At 49.2% G+C, this 20,126-nt stretch overlaps 8 protein-coding genes across 8 annotated transcripts; 2 read left to right on the top strand and 6 right to left on the bottom strand.

The window, feature by feature from the left end:
• Window positions 1-96: 96 nt before the first annotated feature.
• N7503_008848 (DUF4870 domain-containing protein) lies at window positions 97-786 on the top strand (the record flags this gene model as incomplete). Its single annotated transcript, XM_057068395.1, has 4 exons — window positions 97-416; window positions 469-511; window positions 563-665; window positions 716-786. The coding sequence occupies 4 exons, from the start codon at window positions 97-99 to the stop codon at window positions 784-786; spliced, it is 537 nt and encodes a 178-aa protein (XP_056919250.1).
• Window positions 787-1,077: 291 nt separating this feature from the next.
• On the bottom strand, window positions 1,078-1,826 carry N7503_008849 (uncharacterized protein; the record flags this gene model as incomplete). Its single annotated transcript, XM_057068396.1, has 2 exons — window positions 1,078-1,355; window positions 1,421-1,826. The coding sequence occupies 2 exons, from the start codon at window positions 1,824-1,826 to the stop codon at window positions 1,078-1,080; spliced, it is 684 nt and encodes a 227-aa protein (XP_056919251.1).
• Window positions 1,827-2,524: 698 nt separating this feature from the next.
• On the bottom strand, window positions 2,525-4,133 carry N7503_008850 (histidine phosphatase family protein; the record flags this gene model as incomplete). Its single annotated transcript, XM_057068397.1, has 4 exons — window positions 2,525-2,960; window positions 3,016-3,120; window positions 3,178-3,295; window positions 3,347-4,133. 4 exons carry the CDS (start codon window positions 4,131-4,133, stop codon window positions 2,525-2,527), a joined length of 1,446 nt encoding a protein of 481 aa, XP_056919252.1.
• A 1,253-nt stretch (window positions 4,134-5,386) lies between these two features.
• On the bottom strand, window positions 5,387-7,536 carry N7503_008851 (uncharacterized protein; the record flags this gene model as incomplete). The annotated part of the gene is made up of 4 exons (XM_057068398.1): window positions 5,387-5,577; window positions 5,637-5,713; window positions 5,777-6,798; window positions 6,865-7,536. The coding sequence occupies 4 exons, from the start codon at window positions 7,534-7,536 to the stop codon at window positions 5,387-5,389; spliced, it is 1,962 nt and encodes a 653-aa protein (XP_056919253.1).
• Window positions 7,537-8,631: 1,095 nt separating this feature from the next.
• On the bottom strand, window positions 8,632-11,889 carry N7503_008852 (formin-binding protein HOF1; the record flags this gene model as incomplete). Its single annotated transcript, XM_057068399.1, has 5 exons — window positions 8,632-8,801; window positions 8,857-11,281; window positions 11,333-11,619; window positions 11,685-11,789; window positions 11,847-11,889. The coding sequence occupies 5 exons, from the start codon at window positions 11,887-11,889 to the stop codon at window positions 8,632-8,634; spliced, it is 3,030 nt and encodes a 1,009-aa protein (XP_056919254.1).
• A 778-nt stretch (window positions 11,890-12,667) lies between these two features.
• On the bottom strand, window positions 12,668-13,666 carry N7503_008853 (uncharacterized protein; the record flags this gene model as incomplete). The annotated part of the gene is made up of 1 exon (XM_057068400.1): window positions 12,668-13,666. The coding sequence occupies one exon, from the start codon at window positions 13,664-13,666 to the stop codon at window positions 12,668-12,670; it is 999 nt and encodes a 332-aa protein (XP_056919255.1).
• Window positions 13,667-14,278: 612 nt separating this feature from the next.
• Window positions 14,279-16,522, bottom strand: N7503_008854 (transcription factor TFIIIC subunit TFC6; the record flags this gene model as incomplete). Its single annotated transcript, XM_057068401.1, has 1 exon — window positions 14,279-16,522. One exon carries the CDS (start codon window positions 16,520-16,522, stop codon window positions 14,279-14,281), a length of 2,244 nt encoding a protein of 747 aa, XP_056919256.1.
• A 1,315-nt stretch (window positions 16,523-17,837) lies between these two features.
• Window positions 17,838-20,021, top strand: N7503_008855 (uncharacterized protein; the record flags this gene model as incomplete). The annotated part of the gene is made up of 4 exons (XM_057068402.1): window positions 17,838-17,918; window positions 17,979-18,159; window positions 18,214-19,290; window positions 19,351-20,021. 4 exons carry the CDS (start codon window positions 17,838-17,840, stop codon window positions 20,019-20,021), a joined length of 2,010 nt encoding a protein of 669 aa, XP_056919257.1.
• Window positions 20,022-20,126: the final 105 nt, after the last annotated feature.

A 20,126-nucleotide genomic window follows, 5' to 3' on the forward strand; every position in this document is an offset into this window, starting at 1 on the left:
ACATAAACGCGCGGACACGCGACCTGATAACGATAAGGAGCTTTAAGTTTCCCCGGTTGATCTCCCCATAGCTCTCCTCCTCACCATTCAAAGAAAATGAACTTCGCGCCCTATCAAGACGAATCCCCCGAGATCGAGCGGGCACTGTCCCCTCCACACCCAGATACCCGCATCAAGTCTCCGAACCTCCGGTCGCCCAGAGCCTCTGCCGACCTTCCGTCTCCAAGCCACTTCGGAGGCGGACATGGCAACACTGGCTTTGGACGAGATGTTGAGGGGGGCCATGTGAGCCTAGGGGCATTTGAAACAAGCCTTCCAATCCGCATGGATATTGAAGCTGCGCTGGCGTATTTGCTTCTGCCTCCGGCTGGAGGTGTGTTCTTGTTGTTGGCCGAGCACAAGAGCGATTACGTGCGGTAAGTACCGATAACGGTCTTCTCAGAGATAAGCTAACATTATCTACTTCAGGTTTCATGCCTGGCAATCTAGCATGCTTTTTGCCGTCCTCTTCGTGAGTATTGAGTCTTCCTTCCGGTTGAATCTCATCTGACTGAAAGTATAGATAATCCATCTCCTATTTTCCTGGTCCTCGTTTCTGTCGTGGACTTTGTTTATTATCGACCTCGCCTTGATGGGCTTTCTCAGCATGCGAGCCTACCGTGACGGTAAGTCTACGCTGCCTTTCCACATAAATTATATACTCATCGGTTCATAGTGGACACTTTGGACCACTTCGAAGTCCCTTATTTTGGTCGCCTGGCCAATTCCTTTGTCGATGATGAATGAGTTCTATCAGCCATGATGTACATAAGCTTTGCGTATACTTGTAATATTTGCTAAGAGGGCGTGTGTTCTTTTCCCCATATACCCCTGCTGTTGGTCATTGTGTTTCTGTCTTTCTAGTTCGGCAAGTTGCCTTCTGAGATGATTCTCGTAAATACGACGAATATTCTTACAAATTTTAGGCTTCAATAATGCGAATATTTGTCCGCCGAGTTATTCTGTGCATATTCGAAGTCAAAAAGGTACTACCTGTAGATCTTCGTTCCAAGTCCCCTTATCACATGTTCGGCTTTATCATCTAGATTCAACAAAGCCGGCAAAGAAAGCACCGATGCTCGCTGTATCATCCAACGTAGTGGCATAATCTAGAATACCCTCTGGCCGGAGAACCACAATAGCACCCTGAGTAGTGGATACTGCATATCTCCCGTGAGCGGCATATTCTGAAACAAAGTAAACCTTCCCAATTCGAGGTGTTCCAAAACAACAGTTACCCCCGCCAAAACTTCCAGCAATCAAGGTAAGGAAGCGAACCATTTCCTTGGGCAGGGTGGTTTGAAGTTCAAGTAATCCTGCAACCGCTAAAGTCAGGTGCTCCTTTGTGAAAGAAGGCTGTCCGGCAAAAACAATAATAGACCATTGACCAGTGTTTTAGTAAATTGATAGAGTCGGGCGGGAACCCGAGATCCAGAGGCCATGAGTAGCGAATCAGGACCCCTATGCCCAGCTGAAACCATGCCTGTCAGAGGGTACTTGTTGAACGTATTCTCTTGGTAGCTGACACCCAGTCCAATGTTAAGAAGCATCGAGTCCGATGTAATCTTAGTCCATAGTCCATTGGCGTTGAGAGATAATCCTTTGTACTCTTCTGAAATAGTGCCGGAGACAGCTGCGGAGACCGTCTTGTTGAGTTTTGTGAGATACTGTGCAGCTGTTCGACGCTCATCCTCGTACGTCTGGAGGGCATCAGATGCATTCCATCCTTTGATCACGCCGCCTACTTTCCAGGCAAGGTTCACGGTGTCGTGGACACCTGTATTCATTCCTTGAGTGCCGGTAGAGGAGTGTATGTGACACGCATCACCCGCTAGCAAAACTCGATCTTTGTCAAGTTGGTATCTGCTAACTGCTGATTGACACTACAAAGCAATCAGCTTGTGGGTGATAAGCTTATGTAGAATATCCTCACTTATACAGGGTCCACCATTCAACTTTCTCGATTTAGGGAGTAAACGATCCCATTGCTTTGACAGCCTCCGCTACGGCCTGTTCCTCTTTCAAGAAAAAAACCATATCTGGCTAGCATCTCTGGTGTCGCTGCGAACCCAATTCGCTTGACCCCGTGATCCAGTTGAGCCCAAAGAACGTTCCCGTGACTCTTGGACTCAATAGAGGCGAATCCCACGTTATTGTAGGCATATTCGTGTTGAAATCGCCATCAATGCGGATAATGTTCCTGCTTCCAAGGTTCCAGGTACGTCGGGCCAATTTTCCTCGGCTTCTTTTTCCTTTCTTCTTTTTTCTTTTTCTCCATGTCTAGTACAAAGTCATACATCTGAATTGAAAAGCAATTGCGACCTAGCTTGAGGAGTAATTATGATGTTCTCATTTAGGTCGTCCCCAAGTATGGGTCAATATATATTTCAAAATCTTTCACAATGCGATGTCAATAGGCATGCAAGAATGTCATCGTAAATAACTTCCAGAATTGAATTATGATTTAGTTCACTAGCCATCAGATCTAGTGCAAAGTCTCAGCCTCCTGACAGCTGATCGGCCCATGCTGGTAGTTAAGACGGGTGGTGGTGTTGTAGTTCCACCAGAAGTCAAGGAACTGCGGGTAAGACTTGGGAACCTTGCAAGACGTTAAGTAGTTAGGCAGGCTCTTCTTCAGAATGGAGGTGTAGTCAGCCAGAGGACAAGAGTATCCAGGGCCAGACTGGCATTTGTTGAATGGCACAACAGCTTCATTGAGGACCAGGCGAACGTAGATTCCCTTGCTGGACATAGCGGTGGCGTTGCAGCTGAGACGCTCGATTGTGAGGTGGCCGCCCATAGGAACGATGTCGGTGGCGACGTAAGGGTTTCCAAAGGGAATGCGATCCAGAGGCAGATCCTCAGTGGGGAGGAGGATTCCCAAGGCAGCGACGATTGGGGTGATATCGGTGTCGTGGGCGCTGTCTAGGTTAGCATGAAGCTCAATGAAATTGTGAAGAACGGATCAGAGCATACAAGTTGAAGAATATAGGACCTGCTTTCTCCGGACCTTCGTTGAGGAGACTGAGACTTGCGTTGACGTAGACAGCTCCAACGGCAGCCATGTTCTTGTCACCGGGTCTTTCATTGAAAAGTCAGTATGTCGTTCTGATCATCAAATCTTCTGGCGCAACTTACCCGGCACAGTAGTAGTAGTATAGGTCATTCAAGTAGCCAAACGTGACCCATTCATCCTGAGTAAAGACATTGACCCACTGAGAAAATGCACGTGCATTGAGCTCGAAGGAAGCCATAGCTAAGCAACGAGTTAGTAGAATTCCTTTTGAAATACGGCTCGACTACTTACCCATCAAGTTATAAATATCAGACTCGGTGAGATTGAGACCAGAGTTTTGGGAATTCAGACGAGCGGCGGCAAGCTTGAATTGGGGCATAATAGACGGCACCTTGTCACAGGTCGAGGTATCATTGTCAGTGTCACAAGTAGGAGTGAGACTGTTTGCACCCATAACAGCAGACTCGGAAATAATGTTGAGAGCAGCATTGGTCGTGTAGTTGTACCCGAAGAAGCCCTCACCAAATTTGCGAGCAGTGTTGATTACACGACTGTAGCCACTGCTGAAAATAGGAACGACCGACTCGTCATTCCAAAGGTCACCATAGCGATCTCGATACTCTGTACCATGCTGGTACGCGTCTGACAACCCTGCGTACGGGCCGCTGTAGGTCTCGGCGTTGTACCAGCACTTATTGGGGACAAAGTACTCCCAATCATCGAGGAAGGCCAGGTCATCCTTCCATTCTGTGATACCAGCACCGTAGACCTTGGCTAGAGAGGCTTCAATATCTACACCCATCGATGGTGAAGGATACCGTTCACCGTGTCGCTTGATCATGATCACTTGGTCGACTACACAGCTCTCTGGCGGGTCACGAGAAATACCGTAAGAGCGTCTCTCTGAGTAAGGGCCATTGCCACCGTGGAACTTCAGAATGTTGTAATTCTCCGGGAACTCTTGCGAGAATTGTTTCTCTGAAGCCGAGCCCATGACCGAGTCACCGAGCTTGACTGCAGTAACAGCAGATGAGAGGGCCAGGGCACAGACAACGCCTGAGATTGTAGAAGAAGGCATGATGACAATTAAGCCCGACAAAGGACAAGGAAATGGGGAAGAAGGAAGAGTGTCTGCTTTGTTCTCCTCTACAGGAATCGACGCAAGGGATAACACGACCTTTATAGTGCTGTTCCTGCATAGAAACTGGGAATCACTACCCTATTACGACGACACTATCTTGAACGACCCATGCATAAAGGTCAGTTTCCCGGGCCCAATTTTTTGGTAATTTAAACTCCTTTGAACGAATCACATCAGACTAGACCAGGGGTTCTATGTACTGGAATTGAACATTGTACGCTTATACGGCAAGTGGGTCGATCAAAGCTGTCAAGGTACATCCATCGAGGGAACAACATCCGACATTGCGGATGAGATAAATCCCGAGGCAAAAATGACTCAATTGATCTCATAGAGAATGAATTGAGCTGCCCACGTGCCCTCATCTCGAGAGGAGGCTTCAGGTGAATCTTAGGGCTGAGTGATTTAGCAGACACAGCCGTGCATCCCAAAGAAGCAATGAAGCACGCACATCCAATTACACAAGGCCCACACTGATATACAAGAGCGTACAGTAAGAATCGTTTCCAGGGGAGCGTGTGTATACAAGTTGTTTTGATTCGTCCAAATGCAGCTTATCTAGTAGCGTCAAGCGGGGTAAATGTGGGTCCTATACATGAAGCTCGTCGTATGTACTCTCGCTACCAACGGGCGTGGCCTCATCAAGCTTTTTAGTTCACAGCTTGGCTTAAGCCATGGCGTAAGCTCTTGAAAGAGTAATAAGAGGACCAATCGGTTGCTCAGGATGCTCAAGGGCCTGGAGAAGCATTATGTCGTACGATAGATCTGCCGGGTTGCCGAAGTAATTTCGCCTAATGAATTAGACTAGGGCATGATTAAGTTCTGTGCCGCCGAAATAGCTCCGGTCCTCCAACTGAGTTGAATACCAATGTTACCATACTCAGACATTAGTTTACACCGATTCAGTTGCGCTAAGCGCTCTTCGGTTTACTTTTCTCGGATCATCGACATGCTAGGTTCTTAACCCCAACGTGCATTGGTTAGTAAACTTCTCGTAACAAGATATTGAGCGTGGGGGCGGAGATAGCCGCCCTTTACGAACTTGGCATTACGTTGAGGATAAGGTAAAGTCATAGAATGGCAATGATCTCCATCGTTCTGAAGATTGATTTTGAAAGAAGTGAACCAGGCATTGTACATATGCGTATGTCAGGTATCAATAGTATCGAAAACGCATAATGACTTCGCAATCAATAATAAATCACACCATCTCCATACAAAGTCGATCCGACAACAGGCTCCTTGACAATTCCTGCCTCAACTAGCTCATTGACCAGATTGAAGATCATAAGATCACAGCCGTGCGGGGCGATGAAATCAATCGCCACGGGCAGATATTCCTCCTTGAGCGTGACGGTAGAGTTATATAGTGCTTGACCGACTATTTTATCCGCGGGATTAGTATGCTTATGCTATCTCAATTTCTTTGATAACACTCACTTGGAACAACCATGTCAGGTACACCAGCAAAGTTGGCAATGCGAGAGGATGCAAATCCAGTGGGAATACCGGGCAGACTAAAAGCAACTGGTTAGTAACCTATCTTTATCCTTGAACAACAAGCACAAGATAATACATACCTCCGATAGACATTGCGGTACGTTGGCGTTGCTGCAGTCCCAACATACAAAATGAGGCTGTCAGAACAGGTCTTCTCATCAAATACCTGGGCAGTACTATTCCACCAACGAGTAAAGATATCTTTGTGCAGAATTTCCTCATCCAGCTGCGACTCTGGGTACTCCAATCCAAATCCCCAACGGGAGAGGGGAACTGGGTCAATGAAAGGCTTCCGTCCTCCATTTGCAGCCTCATACTTCTCATACAATGGCGCAGCAACAAGTGAATACTGCTGCTTCGAGATCAAAATGGGGTAAGTGAGATTCAACAAACTCTCAAGAGTTTCATTCGCAGAAACAGTCGAAGGCTTAGTAGCCTCCCACAACTCATCATAATCGAACGTCGAAACATTAGCACCGCCCAAGTATGCTGCTAAGCTGTCCACAAAACCAAGCAAAACTGCATCGGCTGCAGTATCAGCGCTAGTAGGGAATTGAATGGTCTTGATACTCTTCGGATACTTCGTGTAGGAAATCAAGCCGGCATCTTTGTACAAGACCTCAGAGGCAGCCCTCCATAATTTTGCATCTCTCGTCAAAAAGCCCGCAGTATCCAGCAGCGGAGACATGGGCATCACATCATCTAATGAGACAAGATCCCACGACGGCCGATTACCGAAACATCCATTCACCTGTGACGGGTTACGGATTGAACCTCCTGTATCACTGCCAATTGCTAGGTCCAGCCAGTCATAGGCTCCGATTCCAGAGCCAGGGCCGGATGAAGATGAACTGGGATCTTGATACCCGTCTCCACGGGCATTGAAGGGGGAGTGATAATCGACCCAGTCATCTGTAGCTGTTTCACCGTTGGCGAATTGACTCGTCTTCATCTTTCCAACTATTACGGCCCCCGCGTCAATGAGAGATTGGATTGCGGGTCCCGTGGTATTGGCCTCTGGGTAAATGTCGAAGTAGGCGCGGTTACCACAGCCAGTTTTAACACCTTTGATATCGTAGAGATCTTTGACTCCAAGGCGAACCTGTGTGAGAATTAGTATTCTATCTTAAAATTGAAACCAATAGAAATATAGAAGGGGATTACATACACCTGCCAAAGGCTTTTCGGTCGTCTTTGTGAAGTACAACCTCGATGGAACACCGATTGTCAACGAGGCATAACCGGGCAGGCTCGCTGACAAGACATCGTACTCATCGTCACCAACTGCGATTAAGCCCTGAGTGAAAGAGCCCATCGTATCCGAATACAGCAGATAGGCTTCAAAGACCTCTCCGCTGGACGGGTTAAAGAAATAGGGACCTGCAGGCAGGCTCGTTGAAGACGATAGCTTCATGGACGCCTTGGTATCATACGCGGATGCGAATCCAAGGAACTTATTTCCCCAAGAAGAGGGTGTTGATACACTCTCAGATGGTTTTTTGTGGGTACCATTGTACTCAACGTAGATATACTCAAGGAATCCAGTGTTGAAAACATCATCCATAGATTCATAATTTTCTACCAATGACTCGATGATAGAGCTTGTGAGCTTCAACGTATCAGACCGAATCACTGTGAGAGGCTGCAAGCCATTGGTCTTGCTGACTTGAGCCCCAGCAGCGGTCTTGAGTGTCGCTACAGCTGTCGGAGGGGCGTAGTAGGTCTTGCCATTAAATTCGATAGTTTGACCTTTGAGGTTGATTGTTGCGATGGCATTGATGGAGAGAGATAGGAGGAGAGACAGCAATCCTGGCAGACCAAATGTTTTGGAGGAGACCATGGTGACCCCAATGTCTTAGGACTTCTTTGAAAGTAAGAAACAGACCCAGACCAAGATTGTCTTCTCAGTCACAACGTGACTATATATAGCGGCTACTCCGGATGCTTAGATGCCCGATTTACTGATAAGATATCTTGTTTGATGCTGATATCTCGGCTGATGGTGAGACGGGTTACAAGAGAAAGATAAGAAAGCGAGATTAATCATGAAGTTCTACTAATCACAATGCGGGCACATTGAGAGGGGCTTAGTTGCATCCATAGTTGGGGTAGGTCTTCCCGAATCAGGACTAGTGCCAGGTCCCTTATCTTGATTGAATTTCGGCATTCAACGGACATCCGAAATGGGATTTGGAGTCATTTGAATGAATCCTTCGGCTAATTAAGCGATGCGGGGGAAATGATTCAGGATTCTTCAGAGGTCTGTGTGTTGTATAATCCCAGGTACCGATAAGCAGATTAAGTTATCTTGTGCTGCATCTCCAGGTACCATTCGAATCAGCACGTGTCAAGATCAGCCATGCACTGGATCAGATAAGAATTACAATGCACAAGTCTACGGAACTTTATGTGTATAAGTTTTTGATTCAAGTAACTAGCCATCAATTACATAAAAATCATAAAGTCCTCCATCCGAAATACCAACAAGCGCTGAAAAAATAGTAGATTGTGAAGGATTAGAGAGAGAAAAAGAAAAAATCAACATCAACCATGAAATCCGCAGAAATGTACATGGTCCAGATCGTTCCTCATGCAATTTGGCTCGGACAGATCTCATATCCCATGAAACGCAAAACAGAAAACCCAGAGAATGTACCAGCGCGGAGATATCAAAAATAGACAAGACACGCTAAGTATTCCAGGTAAAACAATAAATCAAGAACAAAGTCAAAGTGTTGCACGTTGCCAAGCCGGAGTAATTGTGCAGGCAAGACTGATCAAAGATAGTGAAATAAGGACTGTAAATGTGCAAAGGGGATTGAAGAAAGCATGGTATCTACGTGAAAGCGTGAGCAAAACAAAAAAAGAGATCGCCGTCAGGACAGGTGCTTGTCAGGATCGTGGCGGGTCGTAAAAAGTGGGGAGCCTGTCAGATCTAGATGATCTGCAGGTAGTTGCTCGGAACCAAGCCAGGGTGCCCACGGCCATTGGTGACTTCGGCTTCCCACCACCCATCATCCTGAAGACGAATGACAGACAGGACATCACCCTTAGAGAAGCCGAGCTCCTCAGGGATTGCGGGAGTGTAAGTGTACATTGACCGAGCTAGAAGAAAGTTAGTAAGACTTCTATGCACCGAAAAAAGGAATTGAATTCTTACCGAAATGCAGGATTGGACGCCCATCGCGGCTGAACTTTCGGCCGGGATCGGCAACAGCAACAGTGCGGCTTCTGGAGCGACCGACAGGCGGGGCACCGTTGTTTCCACCGTAGTATGACCGGGGACGACCATCGCCTCGAGTAGAGCCACCATATTGGCTGCCGCTTCCGTACATGTCTTCTTGACCAGCAGAGAGCTGCAGCTCCATGCCCCCAGCGCTGGATGGACGGACCTGCTGTCTGAACTGGGGCTGAGGAGAAACGGCACGGTGCGACGAAGCAGCCGGGGAAGCCGCCCTTCGAGCGTAATCGTTCGGAGAGTATGGTGGTTGTTCTTGTGCTCGGCGCGGAGTCGGCGACGCACTGTAGCGGCTACGAGCGCTGCCGGATTGATAAGTGCTTGGACTTGGGCTATTACCACCACCACCGTATCCTGTGCGAGGGTCGACCCGGGGAGAAACCTGGGGGCTAGCACTGCGCCTTGGAGCAGGCGACCTCGCCCGAGGTGCCTCCTGAGGTTTCGCCGTCTCCCTGGGCGCCATGGCCGGGTTGTTGCTTCCACCTCGAAGCATGCTTGCAGTCTGGCCGGTGTAGCGTTGAGTCGTCTTTTGCATCTGCTTTGCCGTGAATGCCGGCTCGGGGGCGCCGAGTCGCTTCACGTTAGGGTCATATGCAGGTGGCGCAGCAGCAGCGTTGTTTCCGCCATACGTAGAGGAAGGTGCTGAAGGAGTTGGGGTTGAAATTCCATGGTAACGATCGGCCGATACGCGCAGGCTAGGCTGTTTACCACCGGTTGTCTTCAGGTCTGCCAGAGCGCGGGCAATAGGATCCGAATCATCTTCATTTGCAGTCGCCGCCTGGGATCCTGTCTTAGAAGCATTCTTGTCAGGTGAAGCGACATCAAAAACGTTGTTGCCAACATTAAGCTGGAAGTTGGCCCGAGGATCGACAGGCTCGGGACTGCCAGAGGGACGTTCGGGTTGCATGGCCGCTGGTGACGCGGTCTTGGTTGGGGTGGATTGCTTAGTGGGCGAGCTCCAGGGGCTCCGCGAAGTGGATGTAGCAGCGATAGCCGGTCTCTCCTTATCGTGACGGCTCTTTCGGCGGAACGGACTGTTACTAAAGAATGCGCTCTTCTTCTTGGAGCTCTTGTCATCCTGAGCACCTGCTGGTGGCGCGTTGTTGATGGGCTTTGGAGAGGATTGCAACTTCATGACACTGGGAAGTGGTGGTGCCGCTTTCTGAACTGGAGCCGGGGCGGCTTCGACACTGGACATGGATGTGGGATTCGACACATCGCTTTGAGAATCCCGACTGGATGGTCTGTATGGGCTGGCAGCCGAGCTGCGCTCTGAAGGTGGGCCGGTACGACAGAACATGGTCATGCCGTCAGTAGGGTATGCATTGTGCGGTACAGCATTGATAGCACCGTGCTGCTCAGGATTGTAGTTTGGTGGCGGCTGTCCACCACGACGAAGGTCAAGTGGAGCAGGCTGCTGGGGCATGGCATACATGGGTGATTGCTGCGGGGGCAGGCGCTGAAGGGGTGATTCCGGCTGCATGTTTTGGGGAGGTGGTTGCTGTTGAGGCATCCGCTGGATAAGTGGTTCTTGCTGGATGCTCTGAGGCAGCGGCTGCTGGGGCATGCGCTGAAGAGGTCGTTCTTGCTGAATGCTTTGAGGAGGAGGCTGCTGAGGCATACGCTGGAGAGGTGGCTCTGGCTGAATGCTTTGTGGCGGCGCCTGCTGTGGCATACGTTGGACGGGGGGTTCTTGCATCATACTCTGGGGAGCTTGCTGTGGCACACTAGCCGCAGGAGGGGCGGGGTGGCCTAATTGAGCTGCAAGCTCGGACTCTGGATCGTGATGGGACTCGTAAGTCGACGGCTGTGGTGAAGACGTCCGGAATGCAGGGTTCATGGTTCGCTGGAATTGCGCCACGGAGTAACCCTCCCCAGAGTCGACTTCAGATACTGTATCTTCTTCTTCTTTGCAGAAGTTAATGAAGCGAGGGGGGTCCGGAATCTCTTGACCGGTTCCTCGTTCCTGGATGAAACTGAAAATGTCCTTCTCTACCTCGCAGTTCTCCAGAGACAACCGGATTTTCTCGCAGGAGGCATCATCGCTGACGCAAACAGTAGATGCGATGTTGGCATAGGTCCATAGACTGCTCTTAGTGAAATCCAAGCGCTCCTCTTCCAGGTCTTGGAACTTATCACAGGCTGCCTTCCATTCCTTGTTCCAGCGTCCAGTGGTGTCCTCGAGGACCTTGACTGCTGCCTCGTACTCCTGGCTGTTTGAAGCCATCTGGATCTGAGTTTTTTCAAGCTTAGACTTGTTCTTGCGCTCCTCCTGGCCCATAACCATATGACCTTGTGCCAGATAACCCTTAATTTGCAGGCAATTTTGTTCAAAACGGTCACGAGCCTAGTTCAAAATCAGCCGAAAGCTCACTCCCCCACATATTACTTGTCTCACCTTGTTGACGACGTGTGTTTGTTGCATTTTAGTCTTGTGCAGGCGCTCGATGCCATTTTGAATGATCTTCCGTCGTTCCTTCAATCCACTGGCGAAAGCGCCCAGTGGCTCCTCAAGTTCAGTTTTCATCTGACCAGCAATTGCTGCGTGTGCCTTTGCAATGGCCTCCGTCTCTCCGCGGACCACATCAAGCGACATGCGGAGGGATCCGGACTCGCATGTTCCAAATGGTTTGCGACAGAGGGCTTGTAATTTTCGTGCATATTCATCTTCAATTGCGGCTCGAACTTAAAAAGAATAGGGCATTAGTAGTTAATACTTTGGGCTCTACTCAAAAAAATTGATATCATACCGTTGTAAAAGGCTTTCAATTCATCACTCGTAGTTTTCGATCCATGCATGCGATCAAGCATAGGTTGGAGGCCCGCATCGTCTTTACCCCAGAAGTTGTTGGCAACTGATCTCTTTGTTAGCTAAATGCTCATATTGCTCGGTTTTTTAGGTTCCATCTTACAGGACATGGAGACCGTCGGTCCCTCTGCCACTGTGCCAGGCATTGTTGTGGATATGGAGCCTCGGCCAGCCTTTGCTCATACACGGTTTGAGATGAAAGATAACAGACACAAGAATTAACGAAAGCAATAAGAGCAACAGGAAAGGATGGAAAGAAAACACCCAAAGAGACCCTGCGGTCGCTGAATGTCAAGGTGTTGGGTAGAGGGATGAGCATGGACAATGTTTATCGGCGCGTCTCTCGGGGCAACGGGAGCCATGCACTTAACGCGGCCTTACGTAACCATCTTGCTGCCCTATTGGACGCGTCACCTTAATTTGTGTTTTTGATTTCCCAGTTATTTTGGATTTTTTAGTAGGTTGAATTTCTAGATTTCGTCATTTTGGAGTGGATGCGCATAAAACAGTTCTCATAACATTTTCATTTTCATTGTCAATGTATCGTGACCAAATCTAGACAAAACCGGGGCATCGGTTCAAAGCAATCTATGTAATTCAAGCCCCTCAAACCATAATATCCACTCATGGTCATAAAAAGTAAAAGAATACAGGTAAAATCGAAGCCAAATCGCATCCTGAAAAAAAAAGAAAAAAACGCCTTTAATGCACTTCAAATGTGGCCCTCTCAAAAGGAGAGTCAATCACCAGCGGAAAATATCAAAAAGCCGAGCTACATCGACGACGGAGATTGTTGCCTTGTATCATGTGTCGTCTGTGTCATCTTAATATCGTTTCATAGGTTGAGGCATTCATCATTTCATGCAAACGTATGTGCATCGTATTGTACGGAAGTTCGTTCATCATGGTCCATGCGCACCAGCTTTAGTAAAGCAGAGCAGAAGAATGAGGAATGGAAAAGCTGGCGCTAGGTGTGGGTGCCGGAGCGCTGGAGGGAGTAGAGTGGCTCTCAAAGTTGCGCTTGACCGGGAAAGAGGTGGGCGCGACAGGAGTGCCAGAGGGAGTGGGCACAGCGCTTGAGGAGGAAGGCACCGGAGCGCTAGGGGCCCAGCCACCGAACTGACGAGGAGCAACCAAAGAGGCCAATGGTGTAGGCGAGGAAGTGAAAGAGGGGAAGGCAGGGGGAGTGTAAGAGGGAGTGCCCCAAGGAGCGGCGCGGTAGCCTCGAGCATACACATGTGCGGAAGGGCTCACGCTGGGAGTGCCAGACGGAACGGGGACAGAGCTAGGGCTCCAGCTGCCAAATTGCCGAGCTACCAAAGAGCCAGAGGGGGAGGGAGTGGGCACAGCGCTTGGGGAAGAAGGTACCGGAGCGCTGGGGACCCAACTACCGAACTGGCGAGCAACCAGAGGAGAGGCCGATGGTGTGGCCGAGGGAGTGAAAGAGGGTGTGTAAGACGGAGCATACCAACCATCGGCGTGTCGGACAGCCAGAGAGGTGTGAGCATTAGGCCAGGCAGAACTGGAAGATGGAATATAGTTCTGTGCAAATTGAACCGGGTTTCCAGCGGCGCTCAGGCCACGGCGGAAGAAGCCATTGCTCTTGGCAGGCATAAAAGATCCACCAGGAGGAGGAGCCAGGTGCGAAATAGCAGAGCTAGAGGGCAGAGAAGAGTAGGGTGTGAGAGATGGAGTGGCAGTGACTGTGACGGTTTGAGGCGCAGCAGAAGCGCCGGCGACAGTGGCAGTCTTGGTCACAGTCTCAACCTCAGGAACGGCAGAGCCGTTAGAGTCACCATCGACATTGACTACTTGGTAGGCAATCTGACGACGGTCGAGTTCGTCTTGCGGGTTGGCGAAAGGAGCGGCATAAACGCTGATGGTAGAGAATGCAAGCAAGGCTGCAGCGTTGGAGAAATGCATGGTGAAGAGAGATGGTTGTTTGTTTGTGGATACTCAAGGGTGTAAACAATAGATCGTAAAAGTTGACAATGCAATGCGCTTCAGCTGAGGAAAGAAATATTGAAATGAGGAAGTTAGAGCGTAGAAGTTTGTTTAGAGAGAATGGAAAACAAGAGAGAAAGGGAATGGACTACAGTGTTTTAAAGTAAGACCAGTTGCGATCTAGATCAGCCACGTCTGTCAGTATGAAGTATACCCAATCCACATGGCAGACATTCCATTGGACCCAAAATAGGTAGGCTGGGATCTACGGAGGCTGGGGATCAGAAAACATCAGAGCCATCGACCAGCCACGCTTTTTATCTGCATATTGATCCACATGGCAGCGCCACAACCGTTACTGCGCATGTTGATTGGAGGCTCGGGATCTGTGTTGCCAGGGAGACCCACTTTAAGCGTGGCTGGGGTAACCACATCTATATCCGCTCTATTGCATCCGGGAAGACCGGTGCCTAGTTTCTTTTCTTAGTGCACGAATGAGATGCATTAATATGGATTTCATCAACTTGTCACACATTAATTTACTTTTGCCGATCGACCAACTGCCGGGGCTTGTCCATGGTGGCAGGGTAATTACATGGCAAGATCTTCAACCCGCAGTAGGCCACAACCAAGTGCGGCGCTGGCCCAGGCGGCAGACAGACGGTTGGGATTCCATGCTAGCGCTGTGACGTGTGTTCCTTCTTCATGGATCGTAGTGAGACTCAAGCCCATTGGTCGGGGTTCTCCATTGCGCATTGTGCCCTGTGTTTCCGCACTGAATCCCTCGTGGAAACGGCTGGCGCCTGGATCGTTGACTTCAGGTCCCGCAGCCCAGTCGTGGACAAACCATATTTGTTGCCATTGTGTTTCCTTCGCATGTAGAACTTTTCGGAGAGGATTTGTCGCCAATACCTCTCCTCCTGTTCCGCCGTAGAGGAGGCTGGCATGCCACCAACTGCATGGAGCGAAAGCCGAGACGGTGCTGAAGATCTTCACAGCGTTGGAAGTGGCAAAAAACCGGCGAATTGGCATTATTCGGCCATATTCGTTTTCGTCACTGGAGCAGACCGACTGAAGGACCGGGGAGAAGCTTAGGTGAGATGAAGCCAATCGCACTCGAACCGTACTAGTGTTCTCGCTCTGAGGGTCAACAATAGACCAAAGCCGAGTGTCGCCATCGACTGATATTGTTGAAAGAAGTTGGGGGTGTGCTGGGTAGATGGATGCGATGTTCAGAATGTAGGTTGCGTGAATTGGATAATAGAAGTAGGGCTGAGGTTCTGAGGCGGTGGAGGGGAGAATACTGTAAATGGCCACAAAGCCATTTCCACAGCCTACCACAATGTCGCTGGGTGAGAGCCAGGTCACGCATGTACAAATAGTCGAGGACGGAATCGCCTCGAATGCCGGAGAATCGAGTTTGGCTACTGGCACGTCAGAACTCGGATAACACACGAGGGCAACTACTGAAGAACGAAGATACTCACCGTATTTCGGTGTGTTGGAGCCCTGCTGTAGCTTTATATCCAACACCCGAACCTTTCCATCCCCCCAGACTCCAGCTAGTAGGCCTATGTCTGTTAAGCCATTATCGACGTCGCCTCGCTTTTCTCGCCCCATAGGACACCAGGCCATACGCCGCAAATCTCCCCACTCGGAACACAACGTGAGTCGAAGTTGTGGTTTAAACGTCATGTCAATGGTATTCGTTTGAGTACCCGCCTTTTTAGATTTGAATTCCCACAGCTGAATTGTCCCGGGGTATGGCGGCGATGGCAGGAATGAGGAGACCCGATCACTTTCAGGCGTCTCGTAGCTTTTCTTTTGTTCATCGGTGACTGGTGCAGCCACAGCTAGATACTGAGATGCACCATCTTGGTTAGGAGCCCATGCCATGCATTGGATCTTTTGCCCAATGTTGATGAGCCAGCCCTCGCGTGTCTTCGCTGGTCCGTTGCTTTTTTGGGCCTCTCTAGCACCCCAGGCCGGGCCGAAATCAACACAGTCATGGTAGCCAAGGTGAAATTCTCGTTGATCATTTGATGGTCCCATGAGGACTGTATGTTTTTTGGACTTTGGTCGCGGTAGATAATGGCGATGTACCTCGTCCTTTTTAATTTTCGTGTCGAGTCGTTGTCTTTTTCGAAACATTTGGCCAACCTCTTGATCGTAGTACCAGCTCCAGCCTATTGTTCGTTCCTTTTCAATATCCTCTGGGGAAGCCCCCAAGGTTGGACCGTATATTGAATCGGACTCCCCTTCAACCGTATCCAAGGAAACACGAGTTGGAAACGTAGAGTCCCTTCCCCAACGCCATCGGCCTCTCATATGGACGGCAAGACCTAGGTCTCGATCATCGGAACCATAAGTCAAGGTGTAAGACAGAAATTTTGAAACGTGATCTCGGGAATCCAAGATACCCCGAAAATGCGTATCATCTGTTGATAAGGTGATGGCGCCATAGCTCGTTTGCATCTTTTCTTTTGGCGGGTTGGAAGGCGCGGGCCGTTTTTTCTTGGGTGTTTCCCCGGTTTCATCCACATCCATTACATCGTCATCGGCCTGGTCAGCCCCAAGTTCAGCATCGTCTTGGTTCTCATCCACATTTGCAAAATCCTCGTCATCTTCTGCGTCGGCGACGTCCGGATCTGAGCCTGCAACAAATTCTTCGTCGGAGATGAATTCTTCTCGTTTCACCTTCTTAGCCCTCTTGGGGGGCGCTTTCTCAGCCACCTCAGAGCTTGACTCATCACTTAATCCAGCTGATACAAAGGGATCCTGATTATACACTGTTCTAGGGCCCTTGACGCGGCCAGATCTGCGGCCGTGAGGCATTTAGGCTAAAGTGACCAGAACAGCATCAATGTTGCGACGAAAGTGGTGTATTCCTTTAGCATGAGAATCCGCTACTTATCCGACGGACAGCTCAAGGAGTGGAAAGTGATAAAAGAAAGGAGCAACGAAGAGTTCAGCAAAGAATGCTGGAGTTCGAGATGCGGGCAGATACATCCATGACGCGCTATACCCGATCGGGCTCGTTTCCAGCTAAGCCTATTTGCGTTAGCGCAGATAAACAAAGTGTATACGTTCTTCTCAACCACCTTGACACCAACAATCCCAGACTTGTCGCATGTTTGATGGAGTTTTGATGCCCAAATCCATAGTACGACTTAGTTCGAGAAATACATTCAAGAAATACAAATCATCTTAGCTTGATTTTGGGGCCTAGCAGGCAATGCTCCTTGAAAGAGATACCCATTGCCGAGCATTTCTACAATCCATTATTTACCTCTGAAGCCAAAGCTCACAGATTGGCATTACTAATATTACATCAGTTCCATTTTCAGGTGTAGCAGATGGCCTGAAAAGGCGAGTCCTGTTACCAATTTCGGAGCGACAAAGGGCGCATGAGACCGTTTGACACCGTACATGATTGACACGTTAATCAAGCCTACTACGAACCACGTCACGCTCTGCACTGGTCATATTCGAATGACTTGGCTTCTTGCTTTGACCGCTATCCGTTTTCTTGAATGCAGTTACTTTCACACACGGCTTGATACGACTTATTGCCACATACTTTGACTTGTTCTCTCACGTCCAGCATGTCGTTATCAATAAGCACGATCCGCCCATCCTTCCTGAACAAGTGAAGTCTTGGTGAGGAAGGGTTGAGATGAGTAGTAGTAGCACAGGAAAACATGCTCACATCATAGCATTTCCTAATCGGGCACTATGTGCCGCTTTGCCGTAATAAGACGGCAGCCCGCGATTCGTAGAACCTCGAACCTCGATAAGCAACTCAAGTGGATCCTGTTGCATTGGATCAATATAGACGAATTTTCATTCTGTCATTGAGCACCACCATAGTATGTGATAACGATTCCAGAGCTATCCCAAGCCGGACTAGCGCGAGGCTCCAGCCGAGCAGAACCCACTGTGGCTATGGCCACAGCCACCGCCCGCAATTCCACGCGACCTCCAGGGCTGAAGCTAAAATCCCGCAATCTGGATTCGTATAAGGGTCCTTTTCCCGCCAGGTGGTGGTTAATATCATATCCGTAATAAAATCAATCAGAGGGACATGGGGGCCGATAACCCCCACGACAAAATGGACAGGGTACCAACACTACCGCCATACCAATCCACAATGAGTGACCCTCCAGGGCCTCCACAGTATGCGCATACGAATGCTGTCATTAAAGCGGGTAAGCTTCGCGCTCTAGATGAAGTACGTACTCTTGATCATTGCTTGCGAGTTACAATGAACTGATCAGCCTGGGTGAGATAGCAATCGATGGCAAACCACCTGCAGAGAATTCAACGCGAATGTGACATCTATAATCCCGATATTGAGCCGGAGCATCCAGACGGAACTGTGTACTGCCGATGTCCGATTCATAAGTACAAGGCCAGAAAGGCTGCCCGACTCCCCGTTCAGATCAAATGGTCAGAAGCCGTCATGTATCCAGGTCAGCCAACGCTTGCGATGCCAGAGCCACTTATTTAAATTGACGGCTCAACAGGAGAGAGATACTACCATGACATCGAAACAGAAAATACTATAATACACAGAAGTCCATATCGGTATGTATCAAGCTACTATTGCGCTGGCGGCATGGGTGGCACCACTACCACAATTATGTACGGCGATGCGCCAAGAAGAAAGCAAAGATCAGATTCATACAACTACTCAAGGTCTCTTGAAAAGACAACCAAGCTGAATGCGCAGTTAAATCTATGCGCGCAAGTTGCGATTGACAGGAAGGAACCAATATCTAATATATGGCATGTTGATGGGCCAGAACCCTCGGCGCTCAATGAGGATCATGTCACTATCTCATCCGAAAACGGGAAAAGTATGAAACTTTCCAGACTTTCCGGCTTGCGAAAGGCACTTTTCATCAAATCCCCCGAGGAAAAGGAGGCTGAGAGAAAGCAAAAGGCCTTCGCCAAGGGCGAGGATTTGCGAATTGAGATCCTTAACGAAGAAAACGGACGATGGCCAACCAAAGAGTGGCGAGACATAGTGACGAAGTACCAAGAACATGTCGGCATGACGCAAAAGATTGCCGATCTTCGAGCTCGGTGCCCTATCCAATACCTGCACCTTCTTCGAGCTGGATACTTCGAGCCTATTCCGGTGGAATGGGCGAATCTCGCTTCAAACCCGCTAAAGTTTAGGATCGAGGCAGCGGCTGGATGGCCGGGCATTACCCCTACCTGGAGAGGATTTGAAGACACGGCCGAAGAACGTCTGTACTGGGTCTTGAATTACAGGGAAGGAAGCAGTGGGCCACGAATGAAGCCTGACCCCATTTCTGCGATGAAAATGGCCCGATCTAGGATGGCTTCTGCCGTGATGCCTCCCCCTGGATATTACTCTCCCGATGATGTATGCCATGTTCAGCACATGTCGGACCACTATTCAAGGCAGGTCATGCCCACTCCATTCAAGCCCTCTGATGTGCCAGAGCTACCATCATCGGATACAATGATTCTACTGGATGTCTCTGGGTCTATGAACTTCGAACCTATTCGCCCAATCTATGAAGAGGCTCTTATCAGAGGATATGAACACTCCACTCAGCCCAAAAACAAAGGTGAGCGCAGAAGATTAAAGCCGACCGCCTTTTACTAAATCTAATCACTCCACGCTGCAGATCTCGCCAAAGCCATCATTCGGCGCTTCACAGATGCAATGATCCATCATGATCATAATGCAACTGGTTATCGACTCGCAACTTTCCACGAACAGGCCAAGTACATCGGTATACTCAATCACGAGAACTTCGACAAAATGTGGAATGACGTTAGCTTTGGCGGCATGACTCGAGTCATGACTGGATGGCAACTCGTCAAGGATCTTCATTTCCAGAAATATTCCGAGACAGCATCGTATCATCCAGTCTACGGTTGGCAGGCTGGCCCGAAAACTCCAAAACTCAGACTGCTTCTCCTCCTTGATGGCGAAGCAAGCGACATGGATGAGTTCGAACTCGACCTACTCAGTCTGTCTTGGGTTCATGTCACGATCTTCTTAATTGGCGTTGATGGATGTCCGCATCACCACCGGCATGCAAATGAGTTGCAGAGAATCAGCGAGGTCAACCCTCATGTCTCCTTTATTGATGCCCAAGGCAATACACCCGAGCGATTTGTCACGCACGAATTGTTGAAAAGACACCTCGGCTACGATATTACCATGTCAGAATTCGAGGAGCTCGAGCGACCGCCTTCTTATGATGAGCTAGAAGGCGGGGTATCAACTGGCGCCGGGCCAAGCTCAGATGTAACCCCTGCCAATGTATCCACAGGAGATGTGAAAGCATGAATATAATATGTATTCATTCAAAGCGGGTTGAGATATCATTCGACAATTTAGAATCCTGTGTCCACAGATGATCTCGGCAAGAGACAGTACAAATAGTTCCAATTT

Source organism: Penicillium pulvis (genome assembly GCF_028828015.1).
Source record: "Penicillium pulvis strain IBT 33274 chromosome Unknown contig_7_segment1_segment0, whole genome shotgun sequence".
Classification (NCBI taxonomy): domain Eukaryota; kingdom Fungi; phylum Ascomycota; class Eurotiomycetes; order Eurotiales; family Aspergillaceae; genus Penicillium; species Penicillium pulvis.